Source organism: Corythoichthys intestinalis, chromosome 13, assembly GCF_030265065.1.
Source record: "Corythoichthys intestinalis isolate RoL2023-P3 chromosome 13, ASM3026506v1, whole genome shotgun sequence".
Taxonomy (NCBI): domain Eukaryota; kingdom Metazoa; phylum Chordata; class Actinopteri; order Syngnathiformes; family Syngnathidae; genus Corythoichthys; species Corythoichthys intestinalis.
In genome coordinates, this window is record NC_080407.1 from 11,375,799 (window position 1) to 11,395,884 (window position 20,086).

Below are 20,086 nucleotides of genomic sequence, written 5' to 3' on the forward strand. Positions count from 1 at the left end.
CATAGACGGCCGCTACATTTCCTTACTGACTAGCATAATAGTTCGCAATATTTACGTAAAATAATTGCTAACTGTCCGGTTCTTTGGTCTTTTAACAAAGAATAGACTTTTTTACGTCCATATATATATAAAGAATTCAGGGATTTAAGTATTCATTCACAAACATTTTCACCAGAAAAGCTCTGTTTACCTCAGGCGGCTGATAGCTACATTCACTAACAGACTAGCATTGTACTTCGACATATTTACATAAAATGCTTACTGAACGGTATTTTTGCTTTAACCCTTTACTGCCAAAAGTATCACATTTGATACACTTAAAATTTCATGATTTTGAGACTAATTCAGAATTTTGACATTTCTTTTTGGGGAAAAAAAAAAAAAAAAAAAAAAATGATGGATGCAAGTCAACACATGCATCTGCAGGTTCCATGAGAAGATAAAACAGGATTTAGCAAGGGTTATAGATATTAGAGCGCTTATTACACATATTTATTTTGACTTTTCTTTTTCATTAGGACCTTATTTTACAAATTTTGGGATTTTCTTATAATTGTTTGTTGCAGGTCTTTAAGGGTTAACCAAGAAACGAGACTTTTACGTCCATATCTATAAAGAATTCGGGGATTTAAGCATTTGTTCACAAGAATTTTCACCGGAAAAGCTCTGTTTACATAGACGGCCGCTACATTTCCTTACTGACTAGCATCATAGTTCGCAATATTTACGTAAAATAATTGCTAACTGTCCGGTTCTTTGGTCTTTTAACAAAGAATAGAGACTTTTTTTTACGTCCATATCTATAAAGAATTCAGGGATTTAAGCATTTATTCACAACAATTTTCACGGGAAAAGCTCTGTTTACATCAGGAGGCCGCTAGCTACATTCACTAACAGACTAGCATTGTACTTCGACATATTTACGTAAAAAAATGCTTACTGTATGTTTTTTTTTTTTTGGTGCTTTTAACCAAGAACCAAGACTGTTTTACATACATATCTATGAAGAATTCAGGGATTTAAGTATTTATTCATACGAATTTTCAACGGAAAAAGCTCTTTGTGGAGATAAGGCGGTGCTACAGTGGCTTAAGCAACACATTCGACATATTTACGTAAAATAAATGCTAACTGCATTCTGGTTCTTACAAATAATTTAGACTGTTTTAAGTCCATATCCATAATGAATTTAGGGATTTAAGAATTTATTCACAACAATTTTCACTTGAAAAGCTCTGTTTACATAGACGGCGCTACATTTCCTTACTGACTAGCATCATAGTTCGCAATATTTATGTAAAATAAATGCTAATTGTCCGGTTCTTTGCTACCCTTAACGAATTCAGGGATTTAGGCGTTTATTCACAAGAATTTTCAACGTAAAAAGCTCTGTGTTTCTACTCGGTAAGCTGTGACGGAGAAAGGCCCCCTATTGATCGGCCCCATGTCCCGTTAATGTCATTATGAAGTCTATGGTATGGAGACCTGTTAACATTGCGCCAAATCGACGCAAGTCTATGATTATGTTTATTGCTTTGCTGAATGACGCCAAATGTCATTTACATGAATCTCCCGCAATCAAGCACCATTCAAAAGATACCGGCGCTCACAGTTGAAAAACGCGACCGTTTTCTCAAAGGATGGACCAAGGGCACGGACCGGTTCTTCCTCGACTTCCTACATTACGTATTTATTTGCTGCAGAGGCTTCTTCACTCAGGCCTCATTAGCAAAACGTCCTGCACTTCCTCTCACCTCTGCGCTTCCTCTTTTACTTGCGCTTCCTTTTCCGCCGTCGAGGATTCTGTTAATGCTGTGATGCGAGCGTGAGTGGGTGGAAGCTTCTATTTTGGTCAGTGAATATGTCAAAGCTTATTTAGTTGGAAAAACAAACTGAAAACTGTACGCTCCCAAACTGTCCGCGAAAACCAACAGTGGTACAACCCACTTGCCCTCCGGCTGTTTTTGCCAGTCGGAGGCCTGAAGCAGGGACGTGGCTATCATTTCATGAACGGGGGCGGGAAACTTATGAGCAAATGAGCATCCTCTTACATTCAACTGCTTCAGCATGGGTGTTCTGAACTTAAATACTTTGTTGTAAGGCTGCCGCCACAATATCTAACAGACTAGCATCATTGTTCGACATATTTACATAAAATGCTAACTGCCCTTTTTTTTGTTGCTCTTTTAACAAAGAATCGAAAGTGTTTTATGTTCATATCTATAAAGAATTCAGGGATTTAAGCACTTATTCGCAAGAATTTTCACCAGAAGTGATATTAAATAAGGCAGCCGCTACATGTGCTTACTGACTAGCATCATAGTTCGCAATATTTATGTAAAATAAATGCTAACTGCCCGTTTTTTGTTTTTTTTTTCCTTTTAACCAAGAATCGCAACTGTTTTACGTCCATATCTATAAATAATTCAGGGATTTAAGCATTTATTCACAAGAATGTTTACCGGAAAAGCTCTGTTTACATAAGGCGGCCGCTACATTTGCTTCCTGACTAGCATCATAGATCGCAATATTCACGTAAAACAAATGCTAACTGCACAGTTTTTTTGCTTTTAACCAATAATCGAGACCTTTTTACGTCCATATCTTCAGAATTCAGGGATTTAAGCATTTATTCACAACAATTTTTACGTAAAAAGCTCTTTATGGTGACAAGGCGGCGCCACAATGACTTAAAGACTAGCAGCACATTCGACATATTTACGTAAAATAAATGCTAACTTCCCGTTTTTTTTTTTTTTTGCTTTCAACCAAGAATGGAAACTGTTTCACGTTCATATCTATAAAGAATTTGGGGATATAAGCATTTATTCACAAGCATTTTAATGTAAAAAGCTCTTTGTGGTGACAAGGCCGCGCCACAATGACAATTAAAGAAGCGACACATTCGACATATTTACGTAAAAAAAATGCTAACTGCCCGGTTCTTTGCTCTCTCAACAAAGAATCGAGATCCATATCTATAAAGAATTCAGGGATTTAAGCATTTATTCACAACAATTTTAACGTAAAAAGCTCTTTGTGGCGACAAGGCGGTGCCACAATGACTTAGAGACTAGCAGCACATTTGACATATTTACGTAAAATAAATGCTAACTACCCGTTTTTTTTGCTTTTAACCAAGAATCGCAACTGTTTTACGTCCATATCTATAAAGAATTCTGGGATTTAAGCATTTATTCACAAGAATTTTCACTGGAGAAGCCCTGTTGACATAAGGCGGCCGCTACATTTGCTTACTGACTCGCATCATAGTAGGGCTGGGCGATATGGCCTAAACATGTATCACGATAAATTGAGCAGATTTATCTCGATAACGATAAATGACGATAAATTCGCCCAAGCGGACTGTTATATAATTTGAAAATCTGAATCAATGCATGAAATACAGATTAACTATTTCTTGTTGATTTATTTACCAGCATTCAATTTGATATACTGTATTTAACAATTGTACATGCAGTCTAAACATTAAGTTTATAAAAATGTATTGTAAGCAATAAGAATTCAAGTATGAACATTTATAACAGCGTGTATGACTTGAACAATGTACATTGTCAAAATCAATATGCCTGTGCAAACATGTAATTGTAACACAAATGACTTGCAGCTTGAACAGTACACTTCAAAAAGACAACTTATTGTTAATGGCTGCTGTGACATAATTATTAAATACAAGTGTTTACTTTATGGTTTAAGGGTTTTTTTCCCCCCAGTGCATTTTTTAATAAATGCACGCACAATAAAAATAGCTGGGGCCCTTTCTCGGTCATTATAAGTTTTGCCGTTGGATTGTACTTCATGCTGAATGCTTTACCATCACAAAAGCTATCAGAGGAATCACACACAGACAGATACAAAATAACGCCACATAGTAATTGCTAGATGCAGTCCGTGCCCAATCCACTCATTAAGTTCAGCCGTTTCGACAAGGTTAGAGCCGTTATCCGACTCCATAACGTTCATTTGTAGCGTTAGCCGCTAGCTAGCGTTAGCCTGGCTACCAGTAGAAAGCACTGAAAGCACCATCTCCGGAAATCGTGAGAACAAAGGAGGACAGCGGGTGAAAGCCCGTCTGGATGCCACCAAGAGTCTACTAAATGTCGGTTGAAAGTTTGGTGAACCTCCCTTAAGCCACACTCCATCACGTTTTGCTTGTAGCGTTAGCTGCTAGCGTTAGCTTACCGGGCTTTTGTTTGATTGGCTTCCTGATGATCACGTGACTCACTACGTAAGCACATTCACTGCTTTCTTAAAGGGGAATGAACACAGACGAACAACACAGAATCAAAGTGGGATGAAAAGACTATATTTTCTTGTTTTATTAATTTACCGAATTTACCGACATGGTCAAAATTACGTCAGTCATCGTTAAGAATTTCGGTGACGGTAAATTTTCGGTTTACCGCCCTGCTCTACATCATAGTTTGCAATATTTACGAAAAAATAAATGCTAATTGCCCGGTTCTTTTCTCTTTTAACAAAGAATGAAGACTTTTTTACGTCCATATCTATAAAGAATTCAGGGATTGAAGTAGAGCTGAAACTCTAGTAACTTGAGTTTAAAAACTGATCCGAGTAATTTTATTCATCTTGAGGAATCGTTTAATTTTGCCAGCTCTAAGCATCACATTTTGCCCGGACTCCTTTTAATGCGGGACAACGCGCTGACGCCACGTGCGTAGAAGAAGCAATAAAAAAACACCTTACTGCAGCCGACAGCAATTACAAACTGCGCCGAGGTTGCTAAAAACTACTCCCGCATGTTGCTACGGTGGTAGTAGGTAGCGTCTGATGCGTGTCTTAGATATCACATGTACATAGAACTAGATGTGAAATGACCGACTCTGCGGCGTTAATAAAACAGCCGCCATCTTAAAGCAGTACACTTCTCAGCGCTCATAAATAAGATTAACGTTAGTGTCACTCGTTCACGTAACGTTACCCCTGTGGAGTGCTAGGTTTCTATTCATTATGACCACTGTCGATGCGTGGCTAGCTCTTACATACAGGCTTTATTTATTCTGTGAAAACAGCGCTGTAGAGTGATTAGAGTGTAAAATAAAAACTTGATAATGCTAACTGTCAATTTTAGCTCAGTAGTCATTCCTGGATAAAACACCAAGTAGCACTGGTGCGTAATGTGCTCCAATACAGCACAGCATTTATTTTGAACACTTCAAAAACACAAAATCCTATCAGGACTTACAGTTTAGACTAACTTAAAACTTAACTAGAACTCATAGCTTGACACAAGTGGAAATTCAATTGAAATACGTGGGAAAAACACCTAACTTTAAAGTGATGTGTGTTATCAAGCGTAATGACGTTTTTAGGTAAGAAATACTGTATATCTATTTTTATAAGCTCTACAGGTTTTTTGAATGAAAGCAGTGAATGTCTTTTTTTTGTCACATTTGAGATGCAATTGTTGGCTGTTTTCAACAATGTAAAGTACATCGAAAAATAAAGACATTGACTGAAAATGGTTCAATATTCGATGACATTTTTTGTTTTCTCATCTATATTTATAATTGCTCTTTGCCTTAAAAAAAAAAAAAAAAAAAAAAAAGGTTTCATCCGATTAAACGATAGAATTTTCAATCGATTGCTTCAATCTAGGGCTGCAGCTATCGAACATTTTAGTAATTGAGTATTTATTCACAAGTTTTCAACGAAAGAAGCTCTTTGTCTGTGATTCCACCCAGTTAGCTTTGACGGCCACCCAACACTTCCGGCACGCTATTGATAGGCCCCGCGCCCCGTCAATATATTATGAAGTCTATGAACAGACACTAATAAGACTTACAAAAAAACAGTCAAGATTTTTCATCTTGCAGACCAATTCATTGACCGTTTTTTCCATGACCGAAATGTTGCATATGTGTCATTTGCTGTCTTTATGATTGATCGTCTGCTCGTCGCTTGGCGACATTTCATGATACATTCAAGGGCAGCTCAGAAAAATGAATTGTTCTAGTGGCTGCAAAAGGGTAGAGGAGACGGACGGGACTGAATTGGAAAGCCCTGAGAATACCCCTGGCCTGAAGAAAGTCATTTTCAGAAGAGACAAGGAAAACAGTACACACTCTTTGAATTGAAAGCATGAGTTAGCCGGTTAGCATTACAAACACGAACAATGCTTCCGTCTGTCACATAGAACCTCTGCTTGGACCTGTTGAGGTTTGCATACACAACAAGGCTTTCTTTATCAACCTGTGCACACACCTAAAAAATCCATTTCCATAACAATTAAACTCCAAAAGGACATGAGTGTCAGCCACCTGACACAAAAAAAGCCCTTTAGAAGAGAGATAGCGATGAAGAGTTGGGGGGGGGGGAGGAAATAGAGTGTGTGTGTGGTCTGGGTAAGTAAGCTGTGGCAGGATTATAGCTGGTCCATTCGTCGCTTCCTATGAAAAAGCCATTAGCATGTGAATGAAGGGGCACACAGTGGATGGAGTTTTCTAAAGCCCAAACCCGCTGATCCACGACCAGGTGAGCCGAAAACACACTGGCAGGGAATTTCACTTGTGAAAAGGTTGCTGTTCATTACGATTTTTTTACAAGCTGGAAACATCCAGTTTTAAACACTTTGATGCAGTTCAGCTTTTCTTGTTGATCTGTTTTTCCATTTGTCTCGCTTAAATAACCTCAGTTCCTATTTACCATTTTTGCTCTTTTATTTGCAACACATGTATATTTTATTGCCGCCGTTCACGTTTTTATGCACGAGTGGCTAGTTTTTCTATTTTCGAATCGATAAGCCCGCGATTATGAACAGAGTTAAACCTCAGTCGTTTGCTCGTTTTTGAAATACGCCACTCGGCTAAATTGGATTTTTGACATGGTGGCGTGCGCAACAAAACAAGAACAAAGATTTTTTTTTCCGGCAAAGCGGGGCCCCTCCGCAGTAATAAAAGTACAATAGACATTGGTCGCACATCATTGCACCAAAATGCACTCTCAGACAGAATGACGGGTTTTAACGCCAATGCTGTGAGGGGGCGGGTGCAGACTTACCTCTCTTTGCATCACCAGCTCTTTGGTGAAGAGCATGGCCTCTTCACTGAAAGGCTCCGCCACCTGCATGCCCCCCGGGGTGTTCCTGGAACTGCGTGGACACTCGATACCTGGGCCACATTCAAAAACAAGAGCTGGAGTTAGAAGCTTGTAGTGGTTTTTGAGTTTCAAGACACATCGAAAACCTTCTAGTAACCAACTGTGTGGTTACCATCACAATCAGGGGGCACTTGACTGGTATGTTTGTCATTTCTGGTATCTTCCAAGAATGAGATTGAGAAAATGGGCTTCATACAGTGGGGCAAATAAGTATTTAGTCAACCACTAACTGTGCAAGTTCTCCCACTTGAAAATATTCGAGAGGCCTGTAATTATCAACATGGGTAAAGCTCAACCATGAGAGAGAATGTGGAAAAAAAAAAACAGAAAATCACATTGTTTGATTTTTAAGGAATTTATTTGCAAATCATGGTAGAAAATAAGTATTTGGTCAATACCAAAAGTTCATCTCAATACTTTGTTATGTACCCTTTGTTGGCAATAACGGAGGCCAAAGGTTTTCTGTAACTCTTCACAAGTTTTCACACACTGTTGCTGGTATTTTGGCCCATTCCTCCATGCAGATCTCCTCTAGAGCAGTGATAATTTGGGACTTTCAACTCCCTCCACAGATTTTGTATGGAGTTGAGATCTGGAAACTGGCTAGGCCACTCCAAGACCTTGAAATGCTTCTTACGAAGCCACTCCTTTGTTGCCCTGGCTGTGTGATTGGGATCATTGTCATGCTGAAAGACCCAGCCACGTCTTCAATGCCCTTGCTGATGGAAGGAGATTTCCACTCAAAATCTCTCGATACATGGCCCCAATCATTCTTTCCCTTACACAGATCAGTTGTCCTGGTTCCTTTGATGAAAAACAGCCCCAAAGCATGATGTTTCCACCCCCATGCTTCACAGTGGGTATGGTGTTCTCGGATGCACTTCAGTATTTTGTCTCCTCGAAACACGAGAACCTGTGTTTCTACCAAAAAGTTTTATTTTGGTTTCATCTGACCATAACACATTCTCCCAGTCCTCTTCTGGATCATCCAAATGCTCTCTGGCGAACCGTAGACGGGCCTGGACGTGTACTTTCTTCAGCAGAGGGACACGTCTGGCAGTGCAAGATTTGAGTCCCTAGCGGCGCATTGTGTTACTGATAGTAACCTTTGTTACTGTGGTCCCAGCTCTCTGTAGGTCATTCACTAGGTCCCCCCGTGTGGTTGTGGGATTTTTGCTCACCGTTCTTGTTATCATTTTGACGACACGGGGTAAGATCTTGCATGGAGCCCCAGATCGAGGGGGATTATCAGTGGTCTTGTATTTCTTCCATTTTCTAATAATTGCTCCCACAGTTGATTTCTTTACACTAAGCATTTTACCTATTTCAGATTCAGTCTTCCCAGCCCCGTGCAGGTCTACAATTTTGTGTCTGGTGTCCTTCGAAAGCTCTTTGGTCTTGGCCATAGTGGAGTTTGGAGTGTGACTGACTGAGGTTGTGGACAGGTGTCTTTTATACCGATAATGAGATAAAACAGGTGCCATTAATACAGGTAACGAGTGGAGCCTCGTTAGACCTTGTTAGAAGAAGTTAGACCTCTTTGGCAGCCAGAAATCTTGCTTGTTTGTAGGTGACCAAATAATTAATTTCCACTAATTTGGAAATAAACTTTAAAAGTTAAACAATGTGAATTTTTTTTACCCCACATTCTGTCTCTCATGGTTGAGGTTTACCCATGTTGACAAGTACAGGCCTCTCTAATCTTTTCAAGTAGGAGAACTTGCACAATTGGTGGTTGACTAAATACTTATTTGCCGCACTGTATGTTCCAAGAACAAGAACCAAGCAGGGTGAAGCAGCATTTAGTTATTATGCTCCTCACCTATGGAAAAATTACCTGAAGGTCTGAAGTGTGCTTAAGCTGTTAGCGCCTTTAGATCAGGGCTACAAACACTTTTGTTTACCACAGCATATCGTATAACTGTCTACAAACAGTATTTCAAACTTCAAGCTATTTGCTTTTTATTCCCTTTCTGCTTTATTTCTGTTTCTGATTTTATTTTAATGTCATTTTCATGTATAATTTAAGTTCCTGTTTCAATTGCTTTTGATTTAATATGATTTTTATGACCTTCAAAGCACTTTGAATTGCCTTGTGTTGAATTGTGCTATACAAATAAATTTGCCTTGCCTAAATGGAGACCTTTGACTATTTTTCATGAGGGGTTGCGCCAAGTCTATCAGAATGATTTAAAGGGGCTAAAATATTTCGGAAGTTTGCCTTAGGAGATTATTCATGCTCTACAACGTATCTGGCCGAGAGGAAGGGTGCTCGTACAAAACATGAAATAATCATGACATAAGATCCTGTCCCTCGGTCTCCCGATTCTTGAATTAAACATCGCAACACTATCAAGCACTTTTGAATCGTTCTGGAATACGCGGCAAAACGATCACAGTTCCTGAATCTCTGTTCTTAGCGACGTAAGTGATTTTGTTTGACAAAATGAGAGTCAGTATCTAGAAATGTTCTACCAACGTTGTAGTGATGTGAAGGAACCAGAATGGCTATGTTATGTTGGGTTTGGTTTAACAGGCAGTGAGCCAAATATTTTTTCCCCACAGATCTAATTTTTGGTAACACTTTACAATAAGGGTCCCTTAATTAACATTAGTTAATGCATTTTTAGACAATAACAAATGTTTAACATTACAATAATTAATATAATTGTTTATCTAACATTTATTAATATATTAATTAACATGAGTTAATGCATAAGGTAATGCATTAGCTATTGCATAACCAGACAGTAACTAATGGTTTGGTAAAATTAAAAGTATATATAGGCCTATATAGGGTTCGGGTTTGTTAACTTAGCGTTTATAATTTCTTAGTTAAGGGACACATGTGCTCCACTTTACATTAAGGGTCCAAAAAAGCATTCATTAATGGTTAATAAAGGTTAAGGGGGAACTTAAAGTGCATGTGACACGAAAAAGCATGTTTATTTCATAATACACGCAGCATTTTATGCTCCTGAATGATATGGACCGCTTGGATGTGTGTGGAAGCGATCGCTATATTTATTTAGTTTTTTGAATCCCGTGCCATGAAAATGAGAGACTTCCGGCTTCGGTCTCGCATTGAGGGGGAGGGCGCTGTGACGTGTACGGTAGAAGACGTCCTCTTCACTATACAGCGGACTGTTGTGTATGAGGACGAAGGATTCAGCTGATTTTGCGGATTAATATGTTTATTTTTCGCATCTCGCCAGCCAAACGGCTGCAGAAAAATCATTCTGTATGAGGGAGAGGCGTATGCGCCTTTTTGGAGCTTCAAAAGGTTCCCATTCACCATGGATATTTACTGTGGGACCATTGGACTTACAAGGAAGTGAGTACACATCTTGTTTTGTATTATGTCAAATACGAATACAGCGATTACAAAGTAAACACTACAAACTTTCTTTAAATAAAGGACTACTTATGTTTGATCATTGATAGGCATGTAAAAAGCTCTCCTCGTGCACATTAGCAGCACGTTAGCTGCACAACAACTGCAGCCACCCTCCTCCGGGGAACGAACTGTAAATTGCTCTCCGCCGGGCGGTTTGCCGATCCGCGAAGACAATCGACAACCCAGTCGTCATGTCAAATAATCCAGACTAGTTATGTGATTTTCCGCTTCGAAGACTTTGAAACATCACTCGGTTCGAGTTAGCATGCCGGCTAGCTGTCACGCCTTTTGGTTTGTTTACATTCTCCGAAGCCGGGGAAGGGAAATGACATATGTCCGACGACAGTAAAGGTGAAGTCGACAGTTTTGACAATTATGGAGTAATATTGCCATGTCGTCCAGAATAAATGCATTTTTATTATTTCATATTCCATTTAGCACAAGACTGTTATTTGTCATGACCATGCCATTTATTTAGCAATTGGGGAAAATACTTGGATAAAAAGAATATCCTGTAAAAATATTGAAGTAAAGAGACAGAAATAATGACATGTTGCTGCTCTCTTCGTCGCGTTTTCCTCGTTGTGAATAGTTCCCCCTCGATGGGCTGACTGGTCCTTCTCAAGCCATTTATATAGCTATTGGGGGAAAATACTTGGATAAAAAGAATATCCTGTAAAAATATTGGAGTAGAGAGACTGAAACAATGACATTTTGTGGCTCTCTTCGTCGCGTTTTCCTCATTCTGAATAATTCCCCCTCAATGGGCTGAATAGTAAAACCGATGAGCCCAGTCTACCACTGACGTCATCCACCTGTTGGGGACGCTAAAGCCCTATAATGGTAGGCGTGGCTAACCGGCAGATTAAAAGACTAATTTCTCGTCATCTGCGCTTTGATAAATTGTTGTATATAGTCGAATTGTCTCAAAATATGATTCTAATTCACATAATAATGCCATTTAAGACTTTTTTCTCCTGTCGTATGCTCTTTAAGCATTTATTATTTCATAGTTAACGGATACGTGTACTACACTTTACAATAAGGGTCCAAAAAACATTCAGTAATGGTTAATTAAGGTTAAGTAATACTTATGAGATACATTCACGTGAAATAATACCATACTTAAGGTTAGGTTATAATATATACTATGTATAATAGATTACTTAATATTAATTCACATATACTGTACATTAGTGCATTAATAAATAGTTATTAATGTATAGTGGTACTAGTAAGAGATTATGTTATTTCAAAAGGAGAAACATTGCTCTGTGAGTCCTTGGGTGCTGCTAACCTAACCTTAAGTATGGTATTATTTCACGTGCACGTACCTTATAAGTATTAGGGTACTTCATTAATCATTACTGAATGCTTTTTGGACCCTTATTGTAAAGTTTAGCACACGTGTCCCTTAACTAAGAAATGATAAATGCTTAACCTCCCCCAAACTTTGATTAACCATTACTGAATGCCTTTTGGACCCTTATTGTAAAGTTTAGCACACGTGTCCCTTAATTAAGAAATTATAAATGCTTAAGTTAACAAACCCTAACTCTAAACCCTAACCCCTAGGGTCAAATAAGTATTTAGTCAACCACCAATTGTGCTACTTCTGCTAATTGAAGAGATTAGAGAGGCCTGTAATTGTCAACATGGGTAAACCTCAACCATGAGACAGAATGTGGGGAAAAAAGGGGGAAAAAAAAAAAAAAAAAAAAACTGAAAAAAACATTGATTTTTAAATAATTTATTTCCAAATTAAAGTGGAAAATAAGTATTTGGTCACCTACAAACAAGCAAGATTTCTCGCTGTCAAAGAGGTCTGACTTCTTCCAACGAGGCTCCACTTGTTACCTGTATTAATGGCACCTGTTTTCACTCATTATAACTCATTAAAAGACACCTGTCCACAATCTCAGTCAGTCACACCCCGAACTTTATAATGGATAAGACCAAAGAGATGTCGAAGGACACCAGAGACAAAATTGTAGACCTGCACCAGGCTGGGAAGACTGAATCTGCAATAGGTAAAACGCTTGGTTTAAAGAATTCAACTGTGGGAGCAATTATTAGAAAATGGAAGACATACAAGACCACTGATAATCTCTCTCGATCTGGGGCTCCATGCAAGATCTCACTCAGTGGCGTCAAAATGATAACAAGAATGGTGAGCAAAAAGTCCAGAACCACACGGGGGAACCTGGTGAATGACCTACAGAGAGCTGGGACCACAGTAACAAAGGCTACTATCAGTAACGCAATGCAACGTCAGGGACTCAAATCCTGCACTGCCAGACGTGTCCCCCTGCTGAAGCCAGTACACATCCAGGCCCGTCTGCGGTCCGCTAGAGAGCATTTGAATGATCCAGAAGAGAACTGGGAGAATGTGTTATGGTCAGATGAAACCAGAATAGAACTTTTTAGTAGAAACAAAGGTTCTTGTGTTTGAAGGAGAAAGAATACTGAACTGCATCCGAGGAACACCATACCCACTGTGAAGCATGGGGGTGGAAACATCATGCTTTGGGGCTATTTTTTCTGCAAAGGGACCAGGACGACTGATCTGTGTAAAGGGAAGAATGAATGGGGCCATGTATAGAGAGATTTGGAGTGAAAATCTCCTTCCTTCAGCAAAGGCATTGAAGATTAGACGTGGCTGGGTCTTTCAGCATGACAATGATCCCAAACACACAGCCAAGGCAACAAAGGAGCGGCTTCGTAAGAAGCATTTCAAGGTCCTGGAGTGGCCTAGCCAGTCTCCAGATCTCAACCCCGTAGAAAATCTGTGGAGGGAGTTGAAAGTCCGTGTCGCCCAACGACAGCCCCAAAACATCACTGCTCTAGAGGAGATCTGCATGGAGGAAAACGTTTGGCCTCCGTTATTGCCAACAAAGGGTACATAAAAAAAGTATTGAGATGAACTTTTTGTATTGACCAAATACTTATTTTCCACCATGATTTGCAAATAAATTCTTTAAAAATCAAACAATGTGATTTTCTGTGTTTTTTTTCCCCCACACTCTGTCTCTCATGGTTGAGGTTTACCCATGTTGACAATTACAGGCCTCTCTAATTTTCAAGTGGGAGAAGTTGCACAAATAGTGGTTGACTAAATACTTATTTGCCCAACAGTATATTTTTAATTTTACCAAACTATTAGTTATGCATTAACTAATGCATTAACTAAAGTATTACCTCGTGTTAATATTAATAAATGTTAGCTAAGGGATTAAATGAATTATTGTCATGTTACTTAAACATGAGTTATTGTCTAAAAATGCATCAACTAATGTTAATTAAGGAACCCTTATTGTAAAGTGTTACCTAATTTTTTTTCTAAATGGCCATCCCTAAGGACAAGCAATGTAAGCTCCTGGTCACAGAATACCGGTCGCCTCGGTGATTGCATAACTCCCACCTGTCACCAAGAAGAACATCTGGCTCAGAGTACAGTCGATTCATCTTATGCGACCGCCGTGAGACACAAAACCTACACCGATCACAAGGGACACACGCGCGCACTCACGGCCCCCTCGAGCAAACATGTCAATCCACCATGCGGTACATCACTCATCACATATGGTCTGGGAGGAAGTTTGGAGTGGCTACTGAATACCTTCAGACGCTTCTCCCAAATAGCGACGATAAACACAGCAAATATTGATTAGCGACAATGAGTCAACATGCAGATTAAAACTTTGCAGCCGGGCAATTAGCTCATCGAGTTGACGTGACTGAATTATTCAATCTTGTTTATGACGTGTAGCTGACGGGATGCAATTAGTGTGGCGCAAAGTGGCGGAGACGCCATAAGGGTGCTTAACTCATTGGCGGCGACAGAAGTCCAATGCGTTTGAACTGGTTTAAAGGGCGAATGAAGAGTTCAATTCTTGAGCGTTTTATTCAGTTAAATTGTATTGAATGCATCATTCGCTGTGTGAAAACATATATTACAAAAAAATAATTGACCGCATACTTTTGGAGTTACTGCCATAGCAACACCTTAGCAATGCCAACCTTCCAATACGGAAGTATAGCACTACACTATTCTCGCCATATACAGGTAGTCCCCGACTTCCGTTCCTACGCAGGCGACATAACCCGGATTTCCGTATAAGTCTGATTTAACCTTTTAAGTACTTCTAAATCTCAACTAACTATCTAAAAAGAAAAAAAAATATTGTATTTTGTTTGATGATGGGGGATACACTGCCCTCTGGCGGCAGCGTTGGGTATGGCTGGACTTTTGCCTTGTATGACTGAGGGGCAGACTTAGACGTGAAGGAATCTGACCTTTTAGTCAGATTGCCGGAATCACGCCAGCCGAACCTGCGCTGGTGCGGCTCGAACGACCCGGGCTGGCGAGACCCAACAACCCGGCCAAAAGGCCAAACTCCACGCGTTCACCTTAGTCTTAACCCCTTGTACTGACTTCATTTTGAAAGCTGGAAAAAGGCTTCGAAGCACAAGTTGACCATTTATTAAGGTCGACAGCGATCATGCAGCACCGAGGGACCCAGGCAGCATATCTCAAGTCAACAAAAGGTTCCCGAGAAAAAAATGACAATTCTTATTTAAACATTCAGTCTTTTGAAGGCTCTCGTGGAGCAGGGCATGGGCAGGAAAAACGGTGTGTTTAGGCTTTGTTCAGGATAATTGTGTTTTTGTGGATTGGACAGGTGGATTCGGGAGGTACTGTTGTCTAGCCTGGTACACCAGACTCACCGCTATTGCAGCTATTGAGTCTGGCCACCATTCAGCGGATAGAATTTCCAGGGTGGAGCAAGCCACAGCAAACAGACAGCGGAGTGGACCAATCAGCGACGGGCAGATGTGACGTTAGTAAAGCGACGTGGGACTTGCGTGCGGAAGTAAACATACGAGGAGAGCGAAGTTTATTCAACATGGCCAGCGCGAGACAGACTGTTGTCAATGACTTGTGTCGATGTGTTTTTGGTCATTAAAAAACTGATTTTATCGTGGATTGGAACATATTCTTGGCTCTCCCGTTCGCCATCCGTGTTGTTGTGGAGACGACTTCAGATGCGGAACAGTGACGTTACTCTTTAAGAAAACGTTACGTCACGCAGAAATCTGATTGGACGGTTGATTTTGTTCTTGCTCGAGAGGCCGTTAATGGGCTGGGTCCCAGACTATTCTCACAGTGTTTGAAAAATACAGTCTGGCCATGCCAGGCAAACTGTTGTCAGGGAAACGAGGTTGTGGATTTTGTCACCTCGGCGTCAAAGGGGCTCTTAGAGTCTTATCAGTCGTTTTATCAGTTGGAAATCGAGCGTTCTCCGGTGTTCCCTGTGTTGGGACAGGGCGTCCCGCCATCTGTTCTGGACTGCCCCAGAGAAATGATTGCGAGAGTTGGTGGTGCAGACATGGGCTTGTCAGCGTCAATCTTGTTCAGTCATGGTTGCTTGACGCACACGTTGGGCTTCTGTGATAAGAAGGCGTCATGTATCTCATGCCCTATATTCTGCTTGTTTTCCTTAAACTATGGTATAAGTGCTATTTATTTTTATATAGGATGTGTTAGAGTAATACAGTCAAACAGTAAATACATGAAACGATACTATTCGCTGATTGATTATACTAAATGTGTCAGACTAGGGGAAACGGTTGGACGAGGCCTATCTCCTTCAGACGTCTGACATGGATAAAGGATAGTTGCGCTCTGGTTTGGCCCACATAAGGCTGTAAGTTGTTTCAGCTAATATATGTCTGTGTATGCATTTGTATTTAAGTTTAGAGCTACAGTTTGTGGAGTTACATGTAAGCGATTTGCTATGAGATGTGTAAATATTTTAGCATTCATAGCATTTTAGCTTGCGGATTTTTGTTAGGCAAATTAGGCTAATCTACTGCCATTACATATTGATCTGACTAGATGGACCTTTGAGCACCAGTTGTGATTGTTAAAATATATGTTGTTTTGAACATAAGTATACATATGAGTGTTAGTTTTACAAATTGAAAAAAAGTCAATGACGTAAAAACCTTCAAAAAAAGCACAATTGCCATGTTTGCCGTCTGTAAAGAACAACTTCACGTTTAGTGAGGACAGAAAACCTAATATTAACTCATTTGCTCCCAAAAAACATTCTATTTTTAATTGTTTCAGTGTCCCAAAGACGTATTTATACGTCCTTTACGTTTTTTTTTTATTTTTTTTTTACAAGAGACAGACAATTAAACTGGCCACTGGATGGCAGTAGTGCATCTGGTAAGACCTGCAACCCGATTTAATGGCAACAAACGCCGGCGGAAGACGACCGAATAGAGAACAACCTAGAGGACGCCCGGGATGCCAGGCGCTGGACGACCGAGCAGAACTACCGGCACCACCAGTGCAGCGGACGATGCCGTTGAGTCCGTGCTGCTCGCAGGCGGCGATGAGGGAAAAGTTTACCCGGCTGTCACGGCGACAACAGCGTCATCTCTCAGTTAGTTATGTGTAAATAAATTGTTACTTTGCTGTCAAAAGCTTGTCTTGTTGTTTATGTTATTTTGAAAAAGGAAAACATTCAGATATTTGGGATGTAACTAAAGCAAAAAATAGCTGTGTTAAAGTCAAAGTTATGTTTGAAATGTATGCTTTCACAAAAAGCTCAATTTCTGTTTTTTCATCAGAAACTGGAGAATTGCTCAAACTATTCTAACTTTATTTCCGCTAAAAAGAAGAGTGTTTAATCTTTCTTTTGGTGGGTTCCATGTTTATATAGTAACAGAACAGAATTTTCTGTGGGCCTGGCAAAATCAGTCAAAATCCAGTAAAACGGCCGGGAGCGAAGGGGGTTACACCGGTGAAAATGGCTGGAAGTGAATGAGTTAATAAAGTAAAAAATAAGATACGTTGTTTGTTTACGCGGCAAAAAAAAAAAAAAAACCCGAAAAAAAAGATGACGGACAAGACTCCGTCGTATAGTCTAAATCAGACATGTCCAAAGTCTGGCCCGGGGGCCAAATGCGGCCCTCGGTCAAATTTCATCCGGCCCCCAGCCTCTGTCATAATAATCATTAACATCTGGCCCACATAGAATTAATATATTGGTCAGCAGGACTGCTAGCAGCATATGAAGTAGCTTACACACTAAATGCTGCTCCTCATTTACCCACTAAAAGGAAGCAGCACTCTAAGCAACATTACCCCGTGTGACCCTTTACTCCCAATTTTCTAAAATGGCGACAATCAACAAAAACTGTTGACTGCGACGGCCGACGCTTCAGCGATAGGTGGAAATTGGACTATTTCTTCACTAAAATACACAACAGCTGTGTCTGCCTCATTTGCAAAGAGACAGTGGGCTGTTTTTAAATAGTTCAATGTTAGGCGATATTACCAGAGGCGATATTACCAAACAAGACATGCTGACATGTACGAAAAGATTACAGGGAAGAAGTGAGAAATTGAAGCAACTTGAAGCTAGTTTAATTTTTCAGCAGCATTATTACATTATTACATTACATATAACAGCAGTATTTCGCAAGAGCCCGAGAGTCAAAAGAGAACGCCACAAAGGCTAGTTGCGAGATTGTTGAAATTATTAATTTAAAAAATTAGGGCTGCAGCTATTGATTATTTTAGTAGTCGATTAATCAATGAACTAGTTAGTTATAATAATCGAGTAATTGGATAAGGAACATGAAAAAATTAAATACCTGAGCTGAGCCTCAAACGGTATAAAAAACAAATAAGGATTGACAAAAGAACAATGGCTAACTTACATAGCAAATGTCTGCTAGCTGAAATGCTATAAAACACTAACGCTTTTTTTTTTTTAAATTTTTTTAACAATGCTCTTGACAAATGGTTCAGACACATATTCCCACAAAAAGAGAACAAACAAAAAAAATTAAATATACCAATAAACTAAATTACGAATGCATTTAAAAGAAAAAAAATTAGCCCCCCCCAAAAAACTTGGCTTATGTTGCTTTTAACATGGAGCAGCTGGATTCAGCCATGTGAAATGAGGCAGACTAGAGGGCAGTGTATCACTTTAATTAAACGAATACTGGAAGCAGCAAATTTAATTTGAATCTTTTTTCTTTAATCGAATACTGGAGGTAATCGATTCATCATTTCAGCACAAAAAATAAATAAATAAATAAAGCAAATGTGACACACAGAATGGCTTGCTAACATTTCCTTAAATATATTGTTCTACGTAAAGGACGTCAGCCAAGGTCGGCCCTCCACATTTTTACCACATCAAATCTGGCCCCCTTTGCAAAAAGTTTGGACACCCCTGGTCTAAAACATTTACAAGTTGACGTCACACTTCCGTGTTTGGGTAGTCAGTATTGACTGGGTGCTAAAAAACTAAAAAAACGCAGTCTTCTCGCGTTAATTGACATTGTCGTTTTGACGAACTCGTTCAAAATTTAAATTCGTCAAATTACATCCGACAAACTCTACATCTGCTCTTTCACCATCAAAGGTAGTTAATGCTAAAAAATCTCATAACTTAAATGGCACACGGCTTTCTGTTGCGCTACCTGAGGAAGGAGCAGCAGTAAAATGACCATTGGATCGAGGCAAAAATTGCAGTCTATTAAAATGTACAAATGTAGAGCAGATTTCCATTAATTTCAATAAGGAAAGAAGATGATACAACAGTTTCTAACTAATGAGCTCAGTCAAAGACAGAATTAAGCTCATATGTCAAACTGTTCTTCTCGTGGTTGAGGTCCAGCAAGCGTTTCATGTTAGTTTTTTTTTTTTTTTTTTTTTTTTTTTTAACATTCAGTGCATAAAAAAGACAAATGGCTCTCGGCTGCAAACTGCGCGATGGCGTCTCGCTGAAGCAGTAAATCCTGGCGACCCGACTGATGGCTGTCTCATCCTTTTCGACAGACTGTTGCACGACATACCTTTCAATGCGTCCTTCACCTGCTGCGGCCTTGGAAAAAAAAAAACACCGGCTGAAAGTTTCAGGAGGGGCGTCACACCTGACGTACTTCGGCACGTCAGTTGTGCTTTCATCCGCTAGCCTGTCCTTTCTGCTTCTAAGGTTCCTACTTCACATTTTCCTTTCATCGAGGCTCGGAATTGGCCCTTCTTTTGCACCCTTTCCAGAGTCTTTCAGTGGGGTAGCAGCCGCAGAGAAGAAAGCGAGCAAAGGTGATTTAGAAGTTGCCTTCAACTTCGGCCTCTTCTGACTTGAATTGCCGGCTTCATCTTTCCTAATTCGGACGCTTTTGAGGTGCCACGGTGGGGGGGAATGCGTTTTTGGTGGGAAATGAGTATAAAGGAGTTATCAGCTTCAAAGACGAGTCAACACTAATCAGTAATGGATCCCGGCAGCCATTGTTAAAGAACAAACATTTGGCTGTGAGTGAATACAGAATGAAAGCAACGCGCTTAATGAAAAAATATGACTAATGCGAGACCAGTTTTCACAGAGGCCTGCTGTGCATAGGCAGGGCACAACATGTTCAAGGGTTCCCTTACATAGAGTTGGGGCAAATAAGTATTTAGTCAACCACTAATTGTGCAAGTTCTCTCACTTGAAAATATTAGAGAGGCCTGTAATC

General features: G+C 39.8%; 1 protein-coding gene across 1 annotated transcript in view; it reads right to left on the reverse strand.

Annotated features, from left to right (window-relative positions):
- snd1 (staphylococcal nuclease and tudor domain containing 1) overlaps nt 1-20,086 on the reverse strand; it is a 317,379-nt gene that overhangs the window by 192,434 nt on the left and 104,859 nt on the right. The window contains exon 16 of the mRNA XM_057854783.1: nt 7,042-7,151. Coding sequence (XP_057710766.1) covers nt 7,042-7,151 — 110 coding nt within the window. The remainder of the gene's footprint in view (nt 1-7,041; nt 7,152-20,086) is intronic.